This window comes from Acomys minous, assembly GCF_964271855.1.
Source record: "Acomys minous genome assembly, chromosome: 16".
Lineage (NCBI taxonomy): Eukaryota > Metazoa > Chordata > Mammalia > Rodentia > Muridae > Acomys > Acomys minous.
This window is the reverse complement of record NC_140498.1, coordinates 73,387,892-73,415,845: the sequence shown is the minus strand read 5'-3', so window position 1 is coordinate 73,415,845 and position 27,954 is coordinate 73,387,892. Positions and strand designations below refer to the sequence as shown.

Here is a 27,954-nt window from a genome sequence, read left to right as displayed (position 1 = left end):
TCAGATCTGTAAGTTTATTTTGCTCAATGTACGACGGCTACATAATGACTCACATTCATGAATATTCCATCACTGAGGAAAACTGCTAAGAATGGTCCGTGTGCAAAATAATTCCTTAGCGAAACACGGAGTTGGGGGGGGGATATCACTTGATTAGACCTTAAAAATAGTTCACTGCATAACATGACGAGAAAGCACAGAGGCGCATTCAGAGAACGTCCAAGGCGTTCTCCTACACTGTAATAGTTATAATTTCACCATGACAAACACCAGACAGTAAGTGTAAGCTAACACTGGTGTTTCTTTTGCCCCCCAACCCCGAAAAAAAAAAAAAAAAGAACTGCATGTCACTATAGCAACATCCAAAACAAATCAATTTGTTACAATCACTATTTGGTAAAAAGCAAACTTTACCCCTGAAAGGAAAAAAAAATTTAAATTAAAAAAAGTTTAAAAAATTTTGAAGTCTTAAGGTTTCTTTTTGTCATAGGAATACATAACACCTACAGTGTAAGTTAATAAATGTCAAGCTACCGTATAGAAATACAACACCAGCATGCACAATACTGTATCAATAGGATGGAGGAGCAACCGCGGCACTGGAGACAGCATCAGAGGCAGGTGCGCTTCTCAACAGGAGAGGAGAGGAGAAGAAACCACCAAGCTCAAACATCAGGTCTCCCGCTCCGCCCTCGTCAGTTCTACCCTCTCGTGATTTTTTTCTAGAACATAGCTAGGGTCAAGGCTGAAATGTAAAGAGAAACTAGGTTTTGCAATTCCAGTAGGTCATTTCCAAACAGTACAAGCGGGACAAGGACATGCTCACTGCGGACACAGACAACCAGGTGAAGCCCCACCGACCCGTCCATGCACGGCTCTGGCGGCCAAGCTCCCTCCACCCGCTCTTCCTGGGCCTCGGTTAGTGAGTCCTTGCACACTAGCACGAGGAGGGGCCTCTGAGGAAGGGCGTGCTAGGACTGCAGAGGGATGGCGCCATTCTTCTACAGCCACGTCACCAGCATCACTTCAGTGCGAGCTCGGTTTCGGTATGAGAGGTGGCGGCCTTCGAAGACGAGCAAAGCAAGTTTGGGGTGTTTCCCATCTTGGGAACCCACTCTACCATGGGTCCTGCAGGGGACACAAATTGCACACTCGGCATGCAATGTTCACGGGTAGTTATCCACCGTGAGAATGAGGGACCTAGGGCTGAGACGGACCATGTAGGACAGAGCAGCATTACTTCCTTCAGTGTCACGTGTGTAGTGACCTCACGAGAGAGAAGCCAATCTCCAACATCTACGCTTTCATTTGAAAAGGAGAAACAGGGAAGCTTAGGTCAGAAAGGGGGTGAGCACTGCCTCCTGCTGACTTCTCTGCTAAGCACTTGGGAAAAGAGTGGTGGGGCGGGGGGTGACGGGAGGACTGGCTGGGGGCCCAGGCTGCCTCGAGGGAAGCTGTCTCTTCCTGGTGGGACTCCTGTTGGCTTAGCCGCGCACACCTGACAATCCACGCTTTGCTGACCAGCACCCACCCCTGCCAATACGATCCAACGGCCTCGAGACACCAGCACCACCAGCACCAGGTGCTGGGGAGACTCAAGTGCTGAGAAACAGACAACAGGCAGTGACACTGAGGAGGCAGCCCTGGCTGCTGGGCAGCAGGAGAGTCTCTGAAAATACCAACATGATAAATGACATACAGACCTGAATTTTCTCCATTTTCTCTGTGTCTGTGTGGTGCTTAATGGTTTCTATATTTGTGATGGGCTTACCTTAATGAGTAAAGAACCAAAAAAAAATAAAATAAAATAAAGTATCCCACGGCCGTCTGCCAAGCACCCAACAACCAAAACCTAGAGGGAAGCACTGAGACTCCCCACGTCAGCCAGACCAACCTGGGTACGGCGGGATACAGATGCAAAGCTGAACTGACAAAGGAAAACTCAGAGCCAATGGCTTGATGTTGTGTATGGCTGTCATGTAGAGAAATACTGTAAGCTAGAATTTAGTGTTAATACTGTCAGCCCATTGTCAGAGACTTCCAAGGGCAGGGCCAGGCCTGACCGGTCGGGAAGGGTGTGCCTCCCACTCTGAGCCCGTCCAATTGGGTAGTTTAAACTATACCTTCTCTGGTATACACCCTGGGGAAAGAAAAAGAAGGAAAGCAAGCACAGCCACAACAGAGAGAGAAGAGCCACAGAACTGGGGACGAGAGCACGCGGACAGAGAGTCCTTCCTTACTGGAACCACAGAACGCACTGAATGAGGGCCATCCATCTCCGGTTTTTCTTCTCATCTTAAAACCCTACCATCTGGCAATAAGTTAAACTAACGGCAGACAGCTCCACTTGCGTGAGCCTGCACAACAGTCCGGGTGCCTGTGTGAGCCTGCTACTCCGATACCAGCATAGCTAGCCTGACTTTCCACTAGTGGTATTTTGGCAAAAATGTCAAAGAGGCGATCAAAGACAGGACAGTCGCGGGTTTCTCCCTGGGAAGGTCAGCCCTCCCTTTCCCCTCCCCCACCCGACCCCCAACTCATGGGAAAAAAATAAAGACTGCAGTAGTAGCATCGGCGTGCGCTGCCAGTCCGCCCCGGGCCTTAGTTGTTGCCTTCACCGCCGTCGTCGTCCTGCTGGTCGCTCGTCCAGAGCGTTAGGTTGTCTCGGAGCAGCTGCATGATCAGAGTGGAGTCCTTGTAGGAGTCCTCGTTCAGAGTGTCGAGCTCGGCGATGGCGTCATCGAAGGCGGTCTTGGCCAAGTGGCACGCCTGCTCCGGGGCATTCTGGATCTCATAGTAGAAAACGGAGTAGTTGAGCGCCAGGCCCAGGCGGATGGGGTGGGTGGGCTGCATGTGCTCCTTGCTGATCTCATGGGCTTCGCTGTAGGCCTTCTCGGACGACTCCACCACGGTCGCCCTCTTCTCACCGGTGGCCACTTCAGCCAGGTAGCGGTAATAGTCCCCTTTCATCTTCAGGTAGAACACTTTGCTCTCGTACTGGGTCTCGCTGCAATTCTTGATCAGGTAGTTGTCCAGCAGGCTCAGCACATCCTGGCACACGGCCTCCAGCTCCTTCTCGATCTTCTCCCGGTAGGCTCGGACCATCTCGATCTTCTTCTCGTTGCCATCCGCAGAGGTCTTCTGCTCAATGCTGCTGATGACCCTCCAGGAGGAGCGGCGGGCCCCAACCACGTTCTTGTAGGCCACCGACAGCAGGTTCCGTTCCTCGTTGGACAGCGGCTCGTTCAGCTCTGTCACCTGGAGGAGGAAGGAACCGGGCAGTTAAGACAGAGATGACGAGAATGGGGCCAGACATAGCCTTAAGACAACCCCCCAAAAAACAGGTCCATCAGCTATGCGGGTAGCAGGCAGAAAGACGGACTGTGCTCTGCTGGGTGGAAGGGGAGTAAGTGACGAGAGAAACACAGGTCAAATGTTCCGCCAGTGCACACCAACAGCTCTCATGTAGCATGGAACACAGCACAAAATAGCTATGTAGGGACCCAGCAGTTCCCAGGAAGGGGGTGGGCTTCCTCAGCCTGCCCTGTTCCCTTATTTGAGTCCTAGTCCCTCTGGGAAAGAATGAGTCATCAAGTTGACTTTTGAGAAATAAGGAAGTTTTTCTACTCCCATGCTGACACCAAATAAGCGACATACCACAGAAAGGAAGTCGACACTGGGCGAGGGGAGCAGGCAAGACTGCTCAGAGGGCAATGCTGCCTACTGTCAAGCCTCATAGCCAGAGGCAGAGGGTGTGTGGGTGTTGTATTTTACCCCGGGATCCATAGTGGCGAGAACTGGTTCTCCCAAGTTGTCCTCTGACCTCTACATGCCATATAAATAAATACACTCCCCCAACACAGTTCAACATACACAGAAATAAATGGAACTAAGAATTTAAAGGTGGAACCGGGGAAGCCAGAGGGCTGGTGGAGCACACCTTTAATGCCAGCACTCGGGAAGCAGAGACAGGTGAATCTCTGAGTTCGAGGCCAGCCTGGTCTACAGAGCTAGTTCCAGGACAGCCAGGGCTACACAGAGAAACCCTGTCTCGAATCTGGGCAAGGAGGTGGGGGTGGAAGATGGTGGTGAGCGGTGCCCGTGGAGAGATGGCTCCGTGGAGCTGCTCTTCCAGAGGACCTGGGGTTCAATTCCTAGCACCCACATGGTGGCTCACAACCATCTGTAACTACAAGTGCATGTACCTACAACGCCCTCTTCTGGCCTCTGTGGGTACCACACACACACACACATGTGGTACAGACAAATGCGAGCAAAGCATCCATACAAAGAAAATCCAAGACTGAGGCCACTCTACACAGCAAGCTCAACGACAGAGCTGCATAGAGAGAACCTGTCTCAAGAAAAGGAAAGAAACACTAGCAATTCAAGATCCTGACAACTGTGGAATCTGAGCAGACTGGGGAAAAACACTTAGCGCTGTCTGCTGGCTACAGCAGCCCTCAGGGCTGGGGCAGCAGCTAAACAGGAACGCGATATCCTTATGCTCTTGGTTCAACTGGCAGCATTGGAAAGATCTAGAAAGGACAAGTGTGGCAGCCACTTGGACTGCTTTCTGCATCCATCCATCCATCTATCTGTCCACCCGTCCGTCCATCTACCAGTGCTGGGGATGGAGCCCAGGTCTCACCCAGGGCCCTGAGCCCCATATATCCTCATTTCCAGGAAGACTCAGAGCACAAGCAAGTCAAGCAAAAACCGTTTTCTGCTCCTCAATGGATACAAGTGGACAACACCTTAGTCAGGTCATAAACACATGATCAAACGCAGCATTTGTACATACAACTCTCAGGTCACAGCCTATTCCTGGGGGAGTCAGGGAAGGCACCTGGAGGCAGAGGCCATGGAGGAGCCCTGCTTACTGGCTTGCTCTGCATGGCTTCCTCAGGCTGCCTTCTCCTACCACCCCAAGAGCACCTGCCCCAGGCTTTGCACCACCCACAGAGGACTGGGCCTCACACCCTCCCATCCATTACTAAGCAAGAAAAACAAAAACAAAAACAGCTCCCACAGCCTTGCTCACAGACTCTAGCTTGCGTCAAGCTGACAAAAAAACAATAAAGCAAAACCAGCCAGGACACTTGGCCTTGAACTCTTCAAACTTCCTGTTTTAGCCTCTCCATAGTGGGCCGACCTGCCTAACTCCTGCTGAGTTCTGAGGCCTTTTCAGTCAGTACAAACCCCCCAGAAGACAGAATTTGAGTGATGTCAGGAACAGAGCAAGCCGTTCCATCCCTGGGGCTGCTCCACCTATGTGGGCCACCATTACAATCTAGGTGGTGCAGGGGAATCAAACCCGGGGCCTCCGCATGCTAGGCTGGCTCTCTACCCACTGAGCTAGAATATTCCAACTGACTATCAGACCCACTAAAAAAAAGAAAAAACCTATTTCTCCATGTTCAAGGGCTATCCTTAGGTGTTTGAGACAAGGCCTCACTAGAACATAGCCCTGACTGGCCTAGAACTCACCCACCTGCCTCTGCCTCGGGCATGGTGGGATTAAAGGCAGGTATTGCTTAAAGTGCCTACGAGGGAGCCCGTGCGGATGCCTTGACAGTCTTCCTGAGCACCAGCACTCCCCATGCAGTCTCTGCCTTCCTCCACGGATGTCTCCTGGATGGAGTGTCTCTTTGGCCTGACCCTTCTTAACTCGTTATGTTCCTTCCAGGAACCCCCCCAGCAGCCTGCAGAGGGCTACCTGCTCAGACAGACTGGGGGCACAGGCCTGTTCGCAGGTCTCTGCAGAAACTGAAGCCCTGCAACCCAATCACCGGCTCAGAAGCCAGAAGAGCTCTAGTGCCCAAGGCCATGGAGATCCGGTTCTGGCCTTTGCCCTAAATCATGCTGTCCTTATTTCAAGAGCCGGTGCTATTTAAAGCTCCAGTGACCTCATCAGCACACTACGCTGCTGGCTCGGCTCTGGCTGCAGAGCCCAGAAGCAGCAGTGGACACTTGTAGAGTTTGTCTCCTTGCCACCAACTGCGACATGGAGGTTGTGCAAGGCCAGCAGCAACCTTCAGTTCGAATAGCTCAGCCATATCTGGAACATTCCCTGTGTTCTCTGCCACTGAAAACTAAGTGAGAGGGAAACCCCAAGCTCTAAGAAGTTAGTGCAAAGGAAAGGAAGGAGCCAGGTGCGCAGACCCACCATCTGAGCCACTGAGGAGACGAAGGCTGAAGGATGGAACATTTAAGGCCTGCCTGAGCTAAAGAGCAGGTTAAACACCAGCATGGGAAACTTGGGGGACCCTGCCTCAAAATAAAATTAAAGAGGGGGCTGGGGGCACAGCTCAGTGGACCTTCCCCCGCCCCCATTAGAATTCTTAAATGAGTGGTGGCGGCACACACCATTAATCGCAGCACTCAGGAGGCAGAGGCAGGCGGAGATGGCTCAGTGGCCAGGAGCACCTCTGTTCAATCCCAGTGCCCACACAGGAGCTCACACCTTCTGAAACTGCAGTTCCAGAAAATGCCACACCACCCACAGCACTGTAAGCACCACGCCACAAAAACCTGGCCATACTATTTATGGTTAAATAATTTTTAAGTTTGAAAATTATCTTTTTAGAACATACTCAGTTTCTTATTGTGTACACACCTGAACGCTGGTGCCCCCAGAGGCCAGAAGAGGGAACCAGGTCCTTTGGAGCTGACTTACAGGCAGTTCTGAGCCATCCCGTGTGGGTGCCAAGAAACCACCCACGGTCCTCTGTAAAAGCAGCACAGTCCAGCCACTTAGCTAGCTCCAGGCCTGTAAGTTTTTGTTTTGTTTTTTTTAAGGGAAAGGAAAACAAAATCTAGAAGTGTTCACAAAAAGCTCAAGCAAGAAAGAATGACACTCTTCACCACGGGACATTCAAAGCCTGTCACTTGGGAAGGAGGGAACACCATCATTACATTATCATCAATCTCTCTCGTCTTTTTTTTTTTTTTTTTTTTTTTGAGGGGATGGGGCAGATAACACCTCTGGCTTTGCGTCCTGGGTGTTAGGTAGGATTAGGTGCCCAGCACCACGCCCCTTCGTCAGTTGTGTGATGGTGAGCACAGACTACCTTCTCAGTAAGTAGAGAAGGTAACAGGTGTAAGTCCCTGTCCCTCAGAGCCGCAGGTTCCACTTGAACAACTAAGATGGTGGAGATGGAGCAGAGACTGGCCTGCTGGCCTGGAATCAAGGCCTGGGTTAAAGCTGCAGCGCGGGCCCCTTCCCAACTCCTGGCTCAAGTTCAGCTTCTATGCATTACTGAAAGACGTCAGAAAAAGTGTTGGGAATCTGTGGTTCTCACTCCCCAGACAGCAGCCGTTGCTAGGAAGGGGTCAGGTACCAGCAGGGCCAACTGCCCCCCCCCTCACAAGAGCAGTCTCTCTTTCCTGAGATTAGCAACCATGGAGGTCCTTCCTTGGCCGGCTACCTGGATGGCTGTGACCTTAGAGTACTGGGTCATTCACAACACACCTGGAATGCCAACACTCAGGCAGAATACTCGGCCAGTCTGCCCCCAATCTAGCTCCAGGCCAGGCAATGTGACACTGTAGCAAACAACCAAGAATAAGGGCAGCCATAGTGCCTCATGCCTTTAATCCTAAACACCCAGCAGAGGCAAGAGGATCTCTGGGAATTTGAGGCTAGCTTGCTCTGCCTAGTGAGATGCACATACTCTCTCAAAAAAACAAACAAACAAACAAAAAACATGAAATAATTTTCATGGGGGGAAAAAAGATCTTGATCCTCTTGCCTACACTCCTTACCCCCACAGTTGGTCACAACTTACTCTTTTTTTTTTTTTTTTTTAAAGACAGGGTTTTTTTCTCTGTGTAGCCTCAGCTACCCTGGCCTCTCTTTTTATACACCAGGCTGGCCCCGAACTCACTGCCTCCCGAGTGCTGTCATGTGGATGCTAGGAATTGAACCTAGGTTCTGTGGAAGAGCAACCAACAGTACTCTTTTCTCTTTTTTCTGTTTTTTTTTTTTTTTTAAAGACAGAGTTTCTCTGTGTAGCCCTGGCTGTCCTGGACTCACTTTATAGACCAGGCTGGCCTTGAACTCACAAAGATCCACCTGCCTTTGCCTCCCGAGTCCTGGGATTAAAGACATGCACAACCACCACCTAGCACAATCAGTACTCTTTTTTAAAAGATCTTATTATTTATACAGTATTCTGGCCCTATGTGTGCCTCCATGCCAGAAGAGGGTACCAGATCTCATTATAGATGGTTGTGAGCCACCATGTGGTTGCTGGGAATTGAACTCAGGACCTTTGGAAGAACAGACAGTGCTCTTAACCTCTGAGCCATCTCTCCAGACCCACAACCAGTACTCTTAAGGCCTAAACCACAACTTATTCTTTTAAGATAAATTTTCTTTTCTTTTTTTTTTTTAATATTTATTTATTATTGTTATGTATACAGTGTTCTGCCTGCATGTACACCTGTGTGCCAGAAGAGGGCACCAGAGCTCATTATAGATGGTTGTGAGCCACCATGTGGTTGCTGGGAATTGAACTCAGGACCTCTGGAGGAGCAGTCAAGTGCTCTTAACCTCTGAGCCATCTCTCCAGCCCAAGATAAATTTTCAATATGTTATTCAGACAGGCCTCTAACTCCTGTCCTGGCTTCTTGGTTAGCTGGGATTACAAAAGTACACCACCACACACCTAGTTCAAGGTGTGCGTGCGCGCGTGTGTGTGCACGCACTTCATGCTCCCACATGAAAAAGCCACTGAAGATAATTTGGAAATGTACTTGCAATGTTTTCCTGCAGGACATGAAGGTGCCTGACTGGAATCTCCACATTCAGGAAGCTGAGGCGAGAGCACTGCCCGAGTCTATGGATTGCCTGGGCTACAAAGAACCCCGGCCACCCAGTGCCACATACCAAGACTGTCTCAGAAAAACCATAAACAGCGCTATGGCTGCAGCCTGGCTGGTAGAGTATTTATTTAACACACAAAGCCCTGGGTTTTAACTCCCTAATACCACACACACTGGGTATGCAATGTACCAAGCACCTGTGAGGCGTCACCCCTGGATTCATGAGGTGTGGAGGGAAAGGCTGTTTCTATGCTGCACTAACTTGGGTGAAAGTTGCAGAATAACAGTTACGGTGGCAAACCTAAGCAAATAACACTGGCAACCTCTATAGAGGAGGAATTGAGGTGATTAAAGAGACAAACAGGGCAACAGCAAAGCAGATTTGGGATAAGCTCTCATGTGCTACTGTCAGTCAACATGGCTTAGTGGTTAAGAGCACTGACTGTTCCTCCAGTGGATCCAGGTTCAATTCCCAGCACTGGTTTTGCATTAAATACCACTTGGAAATACCACTGCAGAAAATGGCTAAGAAGCCATGAAAAGTAAATGGAGTGAATAGCGGAATAGTGGGAACAGAAGAAACAAAGTGGCAAAGTGCAAGGCATACACGCCCATTGGCATCTATGGAATGTTCCAGAATGTGCATCCTGCTTGAACAATAGAATAAACAACTGAAAATGTAACCAAACCAGTTCTGTTAGTTACAATTACTTGTTTATCCTACAGGTGCCCCATACTTACAAAATAATAAACTAAAATCAGATAATGTATATGCTGTATAACTGAAGAGCCTTAAACTTGAATGGTGCCTGTGCAGAAAGGGTTAACAGGACAGCTTCACCACTGCTATCTTTAGAAGGCCTGTTTGTAAGGCTGACCCTTGGCTGGCATTTGAGCACTTGGATCTCTGGGAAGGTTCTCACCACCATCCCCCAACCCCTCCACTGCCGGGTAAGAACAGTTCACGGTCTCTAAAGTGTTGGCACAAACTACACAGCTTAGGTTGCAGTCTTTCTGAGCATCCTGGGTGCTGGAACAGACTCCCCCTAAACACCTAAGGCACGAGGTCTTCAGAGAATTTCTCTGGTAGGCACCAGTTCTTCATCTGTGTGGCTGGACCTCATCCCATGTGAGGCCCCTGGAAGCTGTGCCTGGTCTTCCCTCTGTGGCCCTAGCCCTACCAACTTAAACCCAATGAATCTTAGCCACGAGCAGACTGGTCTTGACAAATCAGGGGAACCCCCCCCCCAACACAAGTTTATCCTAGAAATCTTGAGGCAACACGCCCTTAAAGATCTGATGAGCTAGGACTCGGTAGTTGAAGGTCATGGGCTACGCAGTGAGACCCTGTCCCCAACAGTGTGACAACATGGGAGGAAGTGCTTATGAACAACGCTTCAAGCCTCAGGCAGCACTTGCAATCAGCCACCATGGTCTGCGCTGAGGGCATGGACATTTTGAGACGGGCACCAGGGCTCAGTCTCTCCAGGAGTGTGTGTGTGTGTGTGTGTGTGTGTGTGTGTGTGTTTTGTCATTTCTGTTATTGCTTGAGGCAGGAGCTCATTCACGTAGCCCGGGCTACCCATCAATCTCTACCTCTCAAGTGCTAGTGTAGACCACCAGGCTTGGCTCAGAAGGCTTTTCTTTTTTTCTTTTGGTTTTTCGAGACAGGGTTTCTCTGTGTAGCCTTGGCTGTCCTGGACTCGCTTTGTAGACCCGGCTGGCCTCGAACTCACAGCGATCCACCTGCCTCTGCCTCCCGAGTACTGGGATTAAAGGCGTGCGCCACCACGGCCGGCTCAGAAGGCTTTTCTCCTTAAGGCAACAAAATAGCCGGGGAAGCTTGGAGATCCCAGCTGGACAGTAAAACCAGATCCAGGTTCTGCTATCATGTTGGCTAAAATAGGGCAAAAGGGAAACATCCCAAGAAAAAAAGTCCTACAAGAATCATGAGGAAAAAAAAAAAAAAAAAAAAAAAAAAGAATCATGAGACATCTGTGGCATATTCAGGGCTGAGGTCAAGGTCTCGGAGGCGATTAAACTTGGCTAGAACTCAGAGTTCTGTAACAGGCACCAAGTTCTTTCTACAACCACCCTGGGAAGTGGGCAATTAAACTTGCTTTACAGGTGTGACTCAGGATGAGAAAATGGCTTTCCCCAGTCACAGCACCTGCACAGTAGCACGGGGATCAGCTGCCACGCTCCGGCTTTAATCTCCTGTGTTCTGCACCAAGAAGATAGGATGGATAGGTATACTCACACATCAGAGAATGAAGCAATCTAACTAACAGTTAAAGACGAAGGACCCTGAAGATCACCCAGCAGCGGGTATGGAGGCATACCCCATGATCCTAGCATTCAGGAGGCAGAGGCAGGGAGAGCACAAGTTCCAAACCACCCCAGGACCACATACAAGTTACTGTCTCAAAGATTTTTCCCCCCAAGTGGAGAGAGATTTTGCAGAGGACCTGAATTTGGTTCCTAGCAGACACCAGGAGGCTCAGACCCACCTCTGGAGGATCTGACGCCCTTGCCTAGCCTCAATAGACTCCTGTAAAACATGCACTCAACTCCCAAGCACACACAACGTTCTTCTAAAACTGTGTGCAGTTAACCCACATTTGTGGTCTTGTAGACAACTCCACAGATTATTACAGCTATGTGCCTGGGTTCCATATGCTTCTCCTAAGTTTATAATCAGAAACGGCTTCGTCACTCAACTGTAATTCTTCTGGCCCTGTAGATAACCTTTGATGACTTAGTGCTGTTATTCCTAAAGATGAGAAAAATAAAGCTGGGTGTGGTGGCAGAGGCTTGTCACATCAGCATGTGGGAGCGTGAAAGCGGGAGGTGCAGGTACTCAAGGTTAGCCTGGGCTACATACATGAGACCATGCCTCAAAACAATAGGGCAAGGCATGGTGGCACACATGGGAGGCAGAGACAGGCAGATGCAGGCCAGCCTGGTCTACAGTGTGTTCCAGGGCAGTCAGGGCTATACAAAGAAATGCTGTCTCAGCTGGGCGTGGTGGTGCATGCACCCCTGTAATCCCAGGTGCTATGGAACTCAGGTTCTCACATTGGGGCAGGCACACTCCCTAGCCCCACACTTGCTCCTCCTGAGAGGAGGCCATGGGCCACACATCTACCAAGGGGAAACATTAAAGGCCAAAGTTCCCAAATGTCCATTTTCTAGATGGAGGAGGAAAACTCTTTTAGGATAACAACACCCAAGACACAACAACCCTGGCTCCCAGTCCCATGCAGCTCTCTGCCGCTGAGGCCTTTGGACCTGTCTTTCAGATTGGCGCCCTGGCCAGGCCTGGTAGCACACACTTATAGTCCCAGCACTCAGGAGGCAGTACTGTAGCCTGTCTGTCAAAATAACTTCCCTCCAAAACTTAGGAAAACCTAAACTGGTTATGACGTCCTTAAACACTGCTGCAGCTGGTCACAATAACCTCTCTGGTTGCTCCTTTCCCTCCGGCCTTTGCTCTCTGCTCCTTCAGTGTCGACATCCTCTTAAACCTCTAGCTCTTCTTGCTTTTGGGGAGTTTGTCTTGTGGAAGAAGTCACCTTCAAAAAAACTAAAAGGCACATGCAGTAAAACTCTGTGGGCTTCCAGACAGATGATGTGGGGGCTGGGAACTGAACTTATGTCCTCTACAAGAGCAAAAAGGACTCTTAACTGCAGAGCCACCTCTCCAGCAGTTTGTGTGCTTAAGACAGGGCCTTGGGTATAATCAAGGACAATATGACCTCTTGACCCTCCTGCCCCTGCGCTCCAGTGCTGAAGGTCCAGGCAGGGCCACCGCACCAGCTTCAGTCCCTGCTTGTACTCCTCTACCCAGGGCTTAGACAAGAGAGGAGGAGAGGCTATAACTAGGGATTGGAGCTGCTGCAGACTGCCTGGTGGTCCTTCCTTACTGCCCTTGCAGAGGAGTGTGGCCCCCACTTAGGACGCTGTGCCTTATCAGTACCCACACACCCTGTGCCTAGGCAGAGTCTTCCTCTTGTGAGAACCCCAAGTTCTTTTTGGCTTCCATAGCACATTCGCACACAAATAAGCTGGGCAGCTATCTAAGACACCCAACACTGACCTCTGGCCTCCACGCACATCCTCGTTCTCCTCCCTATTGGACCATTCCAAATTCATGTGGCCCCAGAGATGCTCAGTGGTGACTGATGACCATCCCCACGACTCAGGTGCCTCACTGCTGACCTCAAGAGACACACACACACACACACACACACACACACACACACACACAAACCCTGCCACCTCTCAGAAAGCAAACACATCTTAAAAACTTAGCTGGGGGACTGGAGAGGTGGCTAAAAACAACAACTACTTAGCTGGAAGCCGGGGATCGTGGTACGCCTTTAATCCCAGCACTTGGGAGGCAGAGGTACGAGAATCTCTATGAGTTCAAGGCCAGCCTGGTCTACAAGTCCAGGCCAGCCAGGGCTACAAAGAAATCCTGTCTCAAAAACAAAAAAACCAAAAAATACATTTAAGTTGGGGGTCCAGCATGGTAATACATGCCTCTAATCCCAGGACTAGGGAGGGAGGCAAAGGCAAGGACAGCCAGAGCTACACAGTAAGACCCTATCTCTAAAAAACAAACAAAAGGGGCTGGAGAGATGGCTCAGAGGTTAAGAGCACTGCCTGTTCTTCCAGAGGTCCTGAGTTCAATTCCCAGCAACCACATGGTGGCCCACAACCATGTATAATGTGATCTGCAGATAATACTCATATACAATAAATAAATAATAAATAAATAAAAAACCAACCAACCAAACAAACAAACCTTAGCTGGGAACAGTGGCACATACTTCTAATCCCAGTACTAGAAAGGTGTGTGGTGGATCTGTGAGCATCGGGCTGGCCAGGAATACATAGGGCCACCCTGTTCCAAATAAATAAGAGCAAAGAAAACAAAGCCGCTGGGAGCCAATCCCACCTTCCTGTGCTCTGCAGTCTACACACCAGCAGTAAGCATCTCCCTTGTTTCACACCTACCCGCTTTTGGGGGAGGGGAGTGTCTTCAATTTAAATCTTAATCCACTGGCGTTCAGGATAAGGACAACAGTAGTTTAGCATGCACAGCGCCCTGGGATGATCCCCAGGACGACAGCTTCACTAGCCATGCTCCCTCTTCCCTTTCCCCTCTGCTAGTGTGACTTCTGGGTCTTCTTCATCCTGCACACTCTAGTCTGCCCCTGTTCCAGTCAACCTCCACCATTCTACCTCAATGTCTGCTTCCTTCCTTAATTCCTTTGGCTACTGTGCATAGAGACACCAAACTTGGGTCTTACACCAGCCTGGAATCAGTGACTCCCACTGATTTAAGAGGGGTCCTGGGGCTCAAAGCCAGAACAGCACACACAGGCTATGCGGTCCATATGGTGGACGGCGTCTATAGAATGCAAGAAGGGCATGGTACTGTGCGGCTATAATCCCAGCACCCAGCGAGAGGTGAAGGTAAACTCAAGGCTATCCCCAGTTACACAGGTGCTCAAAGCCAGCTAATAATACAGGACCCTGGACATGCTAAATCCACATGCAGCCACTGCGCTACACTTCCAATCCTGGTGCCTATTGCCTTAATGAACCAATGGTCATTGTTTGCACTGCTCTAGGGGCCTTTCACGCAGTCACCTAATTGTGCCCAAACCGTTCTTTTTTTTTTTTTTGTCTTTTGAGACAGGGTTTCTCTGCGTAGCCTTGGCTGTCCTGGACTCGCTTTGTAGACCAGGCTGGCCTCGAACTCACAGCGATCCGCCTGCCTCTGCCTCCCGAGTGCTGGGACTAAAGGCGTGCGCCACCACGCCCGGCGCCCAAACCGTTCTTAAGACTGAGCATCTGACACACCCTTCCCATCTTCTCCCGCCATCTACTTCTCTCCTGTGCCCTCCACTGTCCAGTCACTCAACCCTTGACCCTAAACTCCCCGTCCCCAGTAATTGTCCCTTACCCAACACTTCCTTTTCATTCATTTATGGCTTCATTTCGTATACCTTTCCATTCTTTTTCTTTTTTTGGCTTCTCAAGACAGGGTCCCTCTGTGTAGCCCTGGTGTCCTGGAAGGCAAAGATCCGACCGCTCTGCCTCCCGGGTGCTGCGATTAAGGGTGTGCATCATTTATGATTTCAAAAGGCTGTCTTAGATCGCTCTAACTGAAAATGCAGGCAGGTGTTCCTTTGTAGCCAGGGCTAATCTGGAACTCCCAACTCCCTGCTCATCCTATGAATGCTGACATTACATAAACTTGTACCACCACACACCTTTTCCATGTAACTAACTCAATAGCTAATGAACAACAAAGTGAACCTCCCTCACAAGCTGGTGTTAACCATTTCAGGCTCACAGCCTGCTCTTTTCATCTGCTCAGGGCCTAGGATTCCCCAGATGTTACCAATAGTGGTAACTCAAGTGTTTGAGAGCCTGTTCCATCTATACCGTCAAATTCCCAACCTGCCCAAATCTGCAGTGTCCAGGTATCACTGCATCGAAAAAAACCTCCTGCTGAAAAAGAAACAGAAACTATTTTCTACCTCTCCCCCTTTGATGGTCCATAAATCCCCAAAATGTGTTTAACTATACACACACACCTCGCCTGAGACAAGGTCTGTCCCATTTTATCTGAGCTGGGATCCCTTCATTGTCCCCCCACGCATGCATCAGGCTAGGTGGCTTGTGAACTTCTGCCGTCCACCTTAGGAGCTCACTAGCAGTGTGCACTACCACACCAGACTTTGGGCAGGTCTAGAAATGTTGAATTCAAGCCCTTCCCCACTGAACTGTCTCCTCAGCCTGTCTGGTGGGTTTTATTAAAGACCAGGACGCACTCACTCACTAGGCGATGCAGGATGGCCTCAACTCCGGCACTCAAGCCATTCTTTCACACTAGCCTCCCGAGGAGCTGGACTACGCTGCCCCCACACCTGACTAAAATGGCAACATTATTGGTGTATAAAAATGTGCCCTGCTGGGCATGGTGGTGCATGTCTATAGTCCCAGCGCTCTGAGAGTTCAGGGCCAGCCTGGTCTACAGAGAGTCCAGATAGCCAGAACTACAAGAGAAGCCCTGTCTCGAAAAACCAAAAGATGTGCCACTTTCCAGATCCATTGCTCTCCAGTGACGGGCTTCCACTTCGGCGCCTGGCGGCCGCTCCTTCTCCTTAGCCACACCTCCAGGGCTAACAGCAAAGCCAGCACTTACCTTCTTGTGCTGAAAAGTGCATACTGAATCATGGGGTCAATGAGAGTTAATAAAACAATCTTGATACTCCCAAACCGAACAGTTTAAACCTAAACTACCCTGCAGTCACAAAGTTAAAAAAAAAAAAAAGAGAGAGAGAGAGAGAAGAATCTTCCATGAATCTGCAATGGAACATACACCCATATGAACAAACCCACTGAGTACACCAGGTGAAGCATTACAAACTTAAAATTCCAACATTTGGGAAGACTGGGGTAGAATGAGGAAACTTACGGCCCATCTGGGCTACTCAGTAAGATACTAACAGAAGAAAAAAAATATGAAAAGACCAGTGTGGTACCACAAGCCTGAAATCCCAGCACACAAGAGACAGAGACAGAACACAGAAATTCAGGTCAGCCGGGCTTGGTGGCGCACGCCTTTAATCCCTGCACTCGGGAGGCAGAGGCAGGCAGATCTCTGTGCATTCCAGGCCAGCCTGGTCTATAAAGTGAGTCCAGGTCAGTCAAGGCCACACAGAGAAACCCTGTTTTGGGGGATAGGGGAAAGCACAACGGACTTAAAACAGGGTCTCCTAGAAATCACCCGGGTGGTAGCTATTCCACCAGAATCAAAAGAAGAGAATTGCTTCTAAAGAAAAGGCAGCAAGCCAAACATGGTAGAACATGTTTTTAATCTCAGTTCTTAGGAGGCTGGGGCAGGTAGAGCTCAGAGTTCAAGGCTATCCTTGACCCTGTCTCAAAAAGAAAGAAAAGGAAGCAAGAACAGGGGCAGATAGCCAGCCTGGGGTGGTGGAGCACACCTTTAATCCCAGCTCTCGGAGGCAGAGGCAGGCGGATCCCTGTGAGTTCAAGACCAGCCTGGTCTACAAATTGAGTCCAGGACAGCCAAGACTACACAGAGAAACCCTGGGGGAAGGGAGGAGACAGGGGCAGAGGAGCCCCATCCAGAGCAGACAACTAAGCCTCTGGTGGGCTCAGCACCACCACCTCCACCCACTCCCAACCCACCCAGGATTTTGGGTCCCTTGTGGGAGCCAGAACTGATGGTTAAGCATCTTTAACACCAAGGGGGTGAATTATTTGCCATCTGGATTTAATGCCCTAATGGGGGAAAAACACACTTTGAAGGTTGCTAAATTTGAATGTGAAGATAACACTGGCAATTTGAGCATCTGTGGCAAATAAGTAGTCAAAAAGCTATCTTCCAAAATGGTAAATAATCCCAAAGGGGCCAGGAGAGCAGCAAAGTATTTAGACAAAGATTGCCAACATGTTGCAAAGTGGAGAGCAGACGTGTGTATCTGCCTGTGTGGAGGAAGGGGGTACCATTTATTATACTGGCTGAGTTTACTTTGAAAAGTTCCACTAAAGAAAACAAAGTCATTGTTCTAACTGTAAGAAAGTAGCAAAAGGAGCATGGAATAAAGCCGGGTGGCTGCCCCAGGGCATCACTGGGGAGGCAGAGGCAGTCGGATGAATCTCTTGGGAGACCAACCTGGTCTACAGAATGAGTTCCAAGACAGTCAGGGCTGTTACACAGAGAAACTCTCTCAAAAAAATAAAAATAAAGATAAGTTAAAAAGCCAGGAATGGAGAGGGGGGTGCATACACTAGTGGGTACACACAGGTGTTCTCTAAAGAGCAGTTCGAGGCCAGTTTGTGCTTCAAGAGATCCTGTCTCTACCCCAAAGAAGAAAGGTGTGGGGATGCAGTAAAAGGCAAAGGAAAAAAAAAAAAGAGAGAGAGAGTCAGAAAGAGAGAGGAGTGCGACTTCCCTCCTAGAATACACCAAGTGCACAGTCCCCTTTACCTCAATTTTTTTTTTATTACAAAGCACCCAAGACCACTCCAGACCAGCTGAGCTCACTGGTCTCTGACAAGGCCCTTCCTTAGTTCCCTACGCTGACCTTGAGATCCTCCTACTTCAGGCTGTCTTTACTGCGGGGCTTAAGGAATGTGCCACTATGTCCAGCCTCTAAAACGTCTGAAAATTTATTTACTGTGTGAGGGCACACAGGCACCACAAAACACGTGTGGGGGCCAAAGGACAATCTGCAAGAAGTGGTGCTCTCCTTCTTCCACGTGGGGATCTGAGGACTGAACACAGATTGTCAGGTCTGTAGCAAGTGGCCTTACCCACTGAGCAATCTGGCCTGCTCTCAAAAACAAATCAGATCAAAAGCCCCAGGAGGCTTGGTGGTAGATGTCTAGAGTCCTGGAGGGAGACAGAGCAGGAGAGGCGTTCCGGGTCAGCCTTGGCTACAGTGACCCCAGCACTCAGAGGCAGGTAGGTCTGTTGAGTTCGAGACCAGCCTGCTGCTCCAGAAGACCTAAATTTGGCTCTTCCACCACGTCGGGTGCCTCCGGCTACCTGTAATTCTAGGTGCACTCACAAGCACAAATCCACACACAGCACACATATGCATACGTCATTCAAAAGAAAATAACGCTAACAGGGTGCCTGCAGACTCTGGAGGAGGAAGATACTACAGTCAGGTCTGGGGCCAACCTCGGCAGCAACAATCTAGTCTTTAAGGTGGGTGGAGTGGGCGGAGCTCAGTAGGAGAGTAGGTGGGGAGCAGGTAACAGGGGAGTTCACCAGCTTGGCTTCTGCACCCTCAAAGCACTAGCCTGACAGGCACATCTCCTAGACAGAGGGTGTTTCATGGCAGCCTGAGCATCATATTGCATCGGCTTTCAGGAAGTTGAAGTAACAAAATGACTTTCATGCCTTCCAAAGCCATGTTCCATAGCCTGGGCTGAGGATGTGGCTGAGTTCACAGAGGGCCCAGTTCACAAGCAGAAGATCCTGACTCCAGCCCCACTGCATAGAACTTGGCACAGTTGTACCCTCCTGCAATTCCAGAACTTGGGAGGTAGAGGCAGGAGAACTGCAAGTGCAGGATACACAAGTAAGTATGAGGTCAGCCTGCCTTCATGAGACCATCTCAAGAACAGACCAGGAAAAGGGCTGAAAAGACGCCTCAGCAGCTTAAGAACACTGGCTGCTCCTGCATGAGCTCCTAGCAGCCCTGTCAGATGGCTCATACCCGCCTGGAACTCCAGTTCTAGGGACTCCACGTCCTCCTCTCCACGCCCCCCTCTGGTCCCTGAAGGCATGTGCAAGCATGTGCTGCACATATATACATCCCAGGATAAACACACACACACACACACACAAAGTAAACTTCAAAACCAAACATGGTGGCATGTTTGTAATCCCACCACCCAACCTGGGCTACATATTGAGTACCATGCCGCAAGTACCTGCCTCAATCAATCAATCAATCAATCATCAATTCAGGCAGCTACTGCCTAGCTTACTGCTCCTTTGGAAACTAATTAAAAAAGAAAAAGAAGCTGGGCACAGTGGCACATGCCTATAATCCCAGCACTCAGGGAAGCAGAGGCAGGTGGATCTCTGAGTTCAAGGCCAGCCTGGTCTATAAAGAGAGTCCAGGACAGCCAAGGCTACAGATAAGCCTGGTATCGAAAAACCTAAAAAAGAAAAAAGGGGGGAGCTGGAGAGATGGCTCAGAGGTTAAGAACACTGGTCCTAAGTTCAATTCTCAGCAACCACATGGTGGCTCACAACCATCTATAATGAAATCAGATGCCCTTTTCTGGCCTGTTGGCTCACATGCAAGTCAAATATTATAGTAATTTTTTTTTAAAAGCCAGACGGTGGTGGCACATGCCTTTAATCCCAGCACTTGGGAGGCAGAGGCAGGTGGATCTTCATGAGTTTGAGGCCAGCCTGGTCTACAGAGCGAGTTCCAAGACAGCAAGAGCTGCTGCACAGAGAAACCCTGTTTTAAAAAAAAGCCCCAAAACAGGGCCAGGCATGGTGACACGCACCAGTGACACATGCCTTTAACTCCAGCAGAAGAGGCTGAGAGGTCTGAGTTCAAGGCTAGGATGGTCTACATAGCAAAATCCAGGGCAGACAGGAATGCACAGAGAGACCATCTTTTTTTTTTTTAAACAGGCCAGGCGTGGTGGAGCATGTCTTTAATCCCAGCACTCGGGAGGCAGGTGGATCACTGAGTTCCAGGCCAGCCTGGTCTACAAAGCAAGTCCAGGACAGCCAAGGCTAACACAGAGAGACCCTGTCTCAAAACAAAAACAAAAATGGGATGCCTTGGTGGCACAGGTCATAATCCTAGTTCAACCACAAATTCAAGGCAAGCCTGGGCAACTTAGAGAGAACTTGCCCCAATAACAAGAGGGCTGTGCACATATCTCAGGTGTAGGACCTGTTTGGCATGCTGGACCTAGGTTGCCTTCCCAGCACGGCAAATGAGAAAAAGGTGGTTAAACAGCAAATGCTGTTTAAAGTGAACATTTGTTGCTTTTGTAAAACTGCAGGACCCACGGAGTGCAGAGACAGGCCAGCCATGCCAGCACTCCAGATGCCGAGGATCTTGAGTCCAAGGCCAGTCTCTACTCTAGTATAGTGAGTTTTTGATCGGCATAAGCTGCCTTGTTATGAGATCTATCCCCAAAACAAAACAATCTCCCAAAACACACACAACAAAGAGGGGGCTGGAGAGATGACTCAGTTAAGAGTACTTGGGGCTATAACTCCAGATTAAGTAGAATCCAGTGTTTCTGCTCTCGGTGGGCACCTGAGCTCATGGACATACCTAAGCACATATAAATAACTAAAATAAAAATAAATGTTTTTTAATGATATTTTTTTATGTCCACTGATGTTTTGCCTGCATGTATGTCTGTGTGAAGATGTCAGATCTTGAGTTACAGATACTTGTGAGCTGCCATGTAGATGCTGGGAATTGAACCCTGGTCCTCTGGAAGAGCAGTCAGTACTCTTACCAAGGAGCCATCTCTCCAACCCCCTAAATGTTTTTTTAAAAGCCAACCAGGCTCTCTCTTGCACTCTTGCTGCCTCAGTTTCTCTCCCCGTCCCTGGGTCTGGGCGTCCCCTGCCCTCATCTGTACATTCGTCTCTCCCATGGCTCACTCAGACAGTATCTTCTGTCCCTCTCTCCCTTGTGTTTCTCACAATAAACTTGCTCATACCACCAAAAAAGCTAACCGGATAACAGTCTCATAATCAAAATGGTAACTGATACTAAAATGGGATTTGAGAGGGAAAAAAAGACTACCAAAGGAAAGGCCCTAAGGCGGATGTATATAATATATATCCGCTATCCTAAAATGGTGGGAGCGGCAGCACCTCCAGCGAGACCATAAAGGAGGAACACAAACGCAGTGGCTTAGATGAACAGAAGTGCTACGCACACAGACACCTTTAGCAGCATCACAAGTTTGACAGCAGCCTCGGCTACACAGTGGTGAGACCCAGTCTCAAAACTAAATAAAGTCAGACTATTAAAACAGAGTGTTGCTGGGCGTGGTGGCGCACGCCTTTAATCCCAGCACTCGGGAGGCAGAGGCAGGCAGATCAATGTGAGTTCGAGGCCAGCCTAGTCTACAAAGTGAGTCCAGGACAGCCAGGGCTACACAGAGAGACCCTGTCTCAAAAAACCATAAATAAATAACAGAGTGTTGAAGATGTGAGTGAGTGCTTGCACTTGAGAGGTCATAGGAGAGGATCAGAAATGTATCGCCATCCTCAGCTCATAGCAAGTTCGAAGCCAGCCTGGCCTACATGAGACCCTGTCTCTCAACTAATTACAACCTAACAGGGGCCAGAAAGGTGCTTGGTGATTCAGAGTAATTGCTGCTCTTTCACTGGACTTGGGTCAGTTCCCAGCACCTACCCAGTAGCCCACAGCTCTCTGCAACTCCAGTTCCAGGATATCTGACTCCCTCTCCTGACCTTTGCAGGCACTGCATGCACCTGGTGCACTCACATGCAGGCACAACCTTTGCTTTCCGTCCTTCCATGTTTCTCAAGAACCTGGTAGGAATGTGGAATAATCATCCGCCCAGCCATAATGGCCTATGGTCAGTAGGACAGCAGATGGGTGAGCAAGAAGGGGAAGAAGCAAACACACTCTGCTGAGGAATGTGATAGCCACGGGAACATGTTGACAACCAAGACATACTCAACATCTCCCAACTTAGAAGGCCAGGCTTCAAGAGCTCACCAGTTAATGCCTGGAGAAATGTTCACGAGGGACCTACTACCACACAGCAGGCAACTCATTCACAGGAGTCCACCTGGGGCTTTCTAAGAACACCAGCCGCGTTTCCACAACCTCCCCAAGGCTTAACAGTTTGCTCGGATTTCTGATGAATTACTCTTGTTTGTTTAGGTGAGCGTTGTAAGGCTTTTAAGTCCTGTGACTCTTTAAATGGAAATACAAACCTCACTAAAGCCAGGTCCCTTCCCTTCATCAAGAGTCAGACATTCGCTGGGCATGGTGGCACACACCTTTAATCCCAGCACTCGGGAGGCAGAGGCAGGCGGATCTCTATGAGTTCTAGGCCAGCCTGGTCTACAAAATGAGTCCAGGATAGTCAAGGCTACAGAGAAACTATTTCAAAAAAAAGAAAAAAAAAAAAAACAAAAAACAAAAACAAACAAAAGAGTCAGACATTCAAAAATAGAGACCAAGGGACAATCAATGACTGGTGGGCACACTCCAGAATGGGTCATCACTTTTTAAGACACTGCAAGGAAGATTCAGGCCAGCTTTCTATTCACAGAGGCCTTGTCTCTCTCTTGGCTAGGATTTCATGTAGTCCTGTATTCTCCTGCCTCCAATTGCCAAGCTGGAACCAGCCTTCATCATCATTTTTCCCCCCCGAGACAGAGTTTTCTGGACTTGCTTTGTAGACCAGGTTGGCCTCAAACTCAAGAGATGGCCTGCCTGCGCCTCCTGAGTACTGGGATCAAAGGCGTGCACCACCACACCCAGCTCAGCTTTCATATTTGAACTAAATAGGGGCAATGGCTGCTAAACAACATAGGAAACCTCTCTAAATTGTACAAGTTAGAGTTTGTCATTGGACTGGGTTAAGTTAATATGCTGTGACTTTTACCTAAACCCAAAACAAGCAAAAAACCCTTGATATCAGTTGGGTGTGGTGTCCTCTCAGTCCTGATCCCAGCACTTGCGAGACAAAGGGACTGAAACAGGTGGGTCTTTCTGAGCTCAAGGCCAGCTTCAGCTAATCATGAGAGCCGGGCGTGGTGGCACAGGCCTTTAATCCCAGCACTTGGGAGGCAGAGGCAAGTGGACCACTGTGAGTTCAAGACCAGCCTGGTCTACAGAGTGAGTCTGGGACAGCCAAGGCTACACAGAGACCCTGTCTCGAAACCCTGCCCCTCCCACAAAAATCTCTTCCTTCTTCTCAATAAAGGATCAGTCTTCATAAACGACAGTCCCTGAAATATCAGGCCTGGGATCCAGCTGCCCGGGTCTGCCTTTAATCAGAACATAGTAACACTGTTTTTCAATTGGGGAGGTACTTAGGGAGAACTGATTCCTGCAAGTTGTCCTCTGCCTTACACACATGCTAGGGATTCTTAAAGAGAAAGGAGAAAAGAATGTAGTCTTCCTTTTGGAATTGTGAAGGATAACACGAGTTAGAGGCTCCCCTGCATTCCAAGGAGAGCAGCCTAAACCCCATGACAGAACAGCTGGCAGAGCTCCACCTCGGAGAGCCTGCAAAGGGGTCATTACTCCATTAGGGATAATGGCTATTGATCTGGCTCCTGGAAGAAGTAGCAAAGAGTAAGGGTTTTAAAACCCACTGGTCCACCAGAAGACCTGTTTATGTAACTATGGCAGCCAGACTCCCTCGTTAAGAATGTCTAACCTGCAACTCCAAGGAAGTGAGCAGGCCAAAACCTGTTGTCCCCAAGGAGGCAAGTACAGTGGCCTGCCTACTCAGGATAGCAACTTCTCAAGAGGCTACCAAACGCCAAAGACAGGATAGGCCAGTGGTCCCTTCCTCCCAAAGGGAGGCAGTTCCAAGATCCCTAGTAGATGCCTGAAATTGCACCTAATCCCAAATATCTCATACCTACCTGTGATAAACTTAACCTCTAAGACAGGCACAGGAAGGGAATAATAGCCGATAATAAAACAGAACAATTGTAACAACAGACTGTAACAGAGGTTGAGGGCTTTATTACATTCTCGTCATTTTGGACTGTGATTGGCCAAAGGAAAAGTGAGATGAAGGAAGCAGAAAATGTGGATAAAGGGGAGCTGTGATATCAGCTCACAAGCAGGAGCCCTCCAGGCACTCGGCGTGAATGCAAGATTACACATCTTGAATGCCCTAATGCTCCTGCTTCAGAACGCCGCCCCGGCACGACCTCTACCCTACTCGCCCCCCATACATGGCTGTGCATGGATCCAGCCATGGTGGTGTTCCCAGAGCCATCTCTGGAGGTACAACCGAACCTCAATCCCCTTCAGCATCAGAGGTTCAGCTTACCAGGAGAGCTCAACCCGGGCAGTAATGCTCTGTTTCTCTCTCCATGATCAGCTTCCAGGTGCTGAGGTCGGAACTCAGGGACTCACACGTGCAAGGTGGGACACAGCCAGCGGGATGGGGGGATGAGTTACCAACTAGGCTCCTCACTGTGACAAATAAGTATTGCGTGGAAACTGAGGGTGAGAGGTAAGCCCATTTCCTCAAATCCACAGAAAATATGTTTGAGAAAACTTGTTTTTTAAAGGCCTTTATTTGACAACTGGTTCTTCCTTCCCAAAGTCCTGCATAAGCAAGAGACTCCAGTGGGGCAGAGCACACCCTTCCCAGGTTTAGATGGGAAACAATTTACATTGGGTCCTCATGGGCCAGCAGCCATTGCAAACGCCCATCAGCAAGCCATCAATTAAGGGTTTTTTTGTTTGTTTTGTTTTTAATGAAAACTGTTTTGTTGAGATAATCCTATATGCACACCCCACCTCTTAACTATTGCCACAGAGACATTTTTACTTAGAAATCCCTTCATTTCCTCATTGTTGGGGTTTTTTTTTTAAGTGAGACAAATGCTTAAAAAATATGAAAGTATCCTATAAACTTCTGTTAATGGAAGCTTAAGGTGAATGAATGGGTTTGTCTAGACATCGCTGCCCCCTGTGTCTAAAGGGAAGTAAAATTTTTATTGTGGGGACCAGGGCCTATTTGCTAGAAGAGGGAACGTTCAGTGCCACCTGGCTCACCAGCTCGTTTCTGCATTACCTTGGACAAATGCCATCTGAAAACTCCCTACCAGCCCTGAGGTGCATTGCAGCCTCTGTGTCATTGTGTGTGACATCACTGGGTTGCTATGGATATAGGTGCGAGGTCACTCGCTCTCCTGCGGAACTAGAAATAGGGGGAAATTAGAGTCTAAAAATCACCAATTGAAGACACTTGCAGCACTGGTGACCTACTGGAAGGCCAACTTGGATTCTTTCCTCGTTAAAACTGTTATTAAAAGGCAACTGTAACCACACACTAATACAACAGTATTCTTAACTTTAAAGCCAATTGTTTTTCATAAAATGAAATCTGTAGCTCCTTTAATTAGGAAAGGATAAGCACCTGGCCTTTTAAAAACCAAGAAAAAAATTTTTTCAAAATTAAATAATATCTCTCTACTGTTTCGTTTGAAAGGTTTAAGAGGCAAGGCACACTCCAGCATCCACTCCACACTAGAGATGCATTTAACAACCTTTGTTACATAAGGTAGGAAGTTAAATATTAAGGGAATGGAAAACCCAATTATCAATTTTTCTACTTAATTCTGGAATATTTAGCACTCCCCCCCTCCTCTGCTGGCAAACTGGTCCCCAGCTCATTAATAAATGAGTGTTACTGACAAAAATGGTGCAACTAGGTAGGGTTTTCCGTCTCAGTCAAAAATGCGCCAGTATTCTCATCAGAATGAGAATGCATTAGGTCAGCGGGGGGGAAAAAAACCTCAGCTGCATTTAACAAAAAAATATTTTTTAAAAGACTTTTTCCCCTTTAAAATAACTCCTCCCAGCCCCCACCCAGTCTAGGCTCTCTGCAATATGACAAATGCAGAATCTTCTGGAATGACTTGATACTGCCTCCCACCACCGCTTTGTTTGCACTATCAGATCAGACAGAAATTTTTTTTTTACACTTATAGGAATTTCGGCAGACTCGTGCCTGCATTCAAAAAAGAAACTGCATTATGTCACAAATCGAGTCAGTTAACATTCAAAGGCATTATATTTAACCTCTTGAAATTAAAATAAAAATGAAAAATTAAGATGGCATACAGAGGGCCATGAATGGGAATGCCAGAGACACTCTATCCCTCTCTTCCTAAAAGCTAAAGGACTTGCTTTGGGCAATGGGTAAAGAGAAGCCTTTTGTTAAGAAAAAACGTGAACAAGGTGGTTTCGATTTTACACCATTGAGCCCGTTTTTTTTTTCTTTCTTTTTTTTTTTTTTTTTTTTTGATGGGCGAGAGGTAGGGAAGGATCTACATTTTTTTTTCTTCCCGAAATTTCTCTAAAGGATGTGGGGGGGAGGGGGCCGAGATGGGGGGGGCGGTGTTGGAGTGGAGAGGCGGAAAACTGGGAGACCTGCTGAGTGAATGGGAAAGGCGCCGCCCAGACACCAGGGAGAGAAAGAGGAACCGCATCCATGCGGTCCCCCCGCCCCCACGCATAGGCTGGGAGGAGGGGAAGTGGGGCACAAAGGATGCGCACGGCCCCCAACTCAGGTCCCTGGACATTCAGGGTCACAGAGAGACCCCACGGTAGAGACCAGCCACGCAAGACCCCGCCCCAGCCCCGAACCCGGAGAGGCTGAGAAAGAGGCCGCGTCACCACTCGGGTGCATGAGCCGCTTACTAGGACCCGTCCCCAATCCCTCCAAGGAGTGAGATGGAGAGGTGACCGTACAGTCACGAGACGACATGTCCCCGGGCATGCCTTCCACGCCGAGGATCCCGAGGATCGTGGTGTCGGGAGCGGCTAGGGCGAGGCAGGGGGGAGGGGAGGAGACACTCACGTTCTTCATGGCCGCGGCCATATCGTCGTAGCGCTCCGCCTGCTCGGCCAGCCGGGCTTTCTGCACCAGTTGCTCGCGGTCCACCATCTTCGCAGGGCTGAAGAGGGTCGGCTGGAAAGAAGGAAACCGAAGACCGCCTTGAAGGGCTTTAGGAAAAGAGAGGCGCGGCTTGGGGCTCGTGCGTCGGAGGGACCGACCCACGAAGCAAGCTGCTGAGGAGGACGAGAGGGAGGCGGCACGAGCTGCGACCGCGGGACCCGGCGCAAGGAGGCTGCGGCTCCAATGCGTGCCGCGGGCGGACAACCCCCTGCGGTCCCGCCCACACGAGTGACGTAAAGTCACCGCCCACTCGCGCATGCGCGCCCCGCCCTGCCCTGCCCTGCCCTGCCCTAGGCTTCTCCCCGTATTGGAACATTTGCTGTGGCTCCTTGCGTCTCCTCACTTCTTCACTGCTCCCTAATGGGTCCCTTTCTTGACTTCACCCTAAATCCTCAGCTTGGTCAACTTCCCCTCTTCTCGCCCCCTGAGGTCTTTCCCTCCCCGCTCCGTTTGCCTAGCCTCCTGCGCATGAATTCCTGGGAGTTGTAGTTTGACCCGCACCAAACTGACGGGCAGAGCGGACCAAGGACAAAGGGGCAGTGGAGACTACATCTCCCAGCGGGCGTAGCGCGCAGGCAGAGGCGGACCGGGTTGGGGGCAGGGTCTAAGCCCGGGGCCGCTAGGGACCCCTGGCGGGGATGCAGCCTGCACTAGTCCAGCCGAGTGCTGATTCACGGCCCCGCCCCATGGCCTCTGGGCAGTTGGGAGGAGAGAATAGGCCAGGGCCTCAGTCTTGCTGTCTCTGAACTGAAGTAACTGGTCATTGTTGAGGGTCGGGGAAGAACGCGAGTGATCAGGGTAGGCAAGAGAAGTGCAGACAGCGTAAATCCAAACTGCCCAACCACCACCATTCCCGAGACTGAGACTCACACC

The 27,954-nt window shown here is 49.4% G+C and overlaps 1 protein-coding gene and 1 long non-coding RNA gene across 2 annotated transcripts; both read right to left on the bottom strand.

Moving 5' to 3' along the window:
- On the bottom strand, positions 1-27,301 carry YWHAG (tyrosine 3-monooxygenase/tryptophan 5-monooxygenase activation protein gamma). Its single transcript, XM_084764539.1, has 2 exons — positions 26,983-27,301; positions 1-3,258 (listed from the first exon to the last, which is right to left on the bottom strand). Exons 1-2 carry the CDS (start codon positions 27,067-27,069, stop codon positions 2,602-2,604), a joined length of 744 nt encoding a protein of 247 aa, XP_084620665.1. The 5' UTR covers positions 27,070-27,301; the 3' UTR covers positions 1-2,601.
- LOC311587579 lies at positions 16,320-26,976 on the bottom strand. The gene is made up of 2 exons (XR_014775906.1): positions 23,986-26,976; positions 16,320-23,657 (listed from the first exon to the last, which is right to left on the bottom strand). It is a non-coding gene; the product is annotated as an uncharacterized lncRNA (long non-coding RNA).
- Positions 27,302-27,954: the final 653 nt, after the last annotated feature.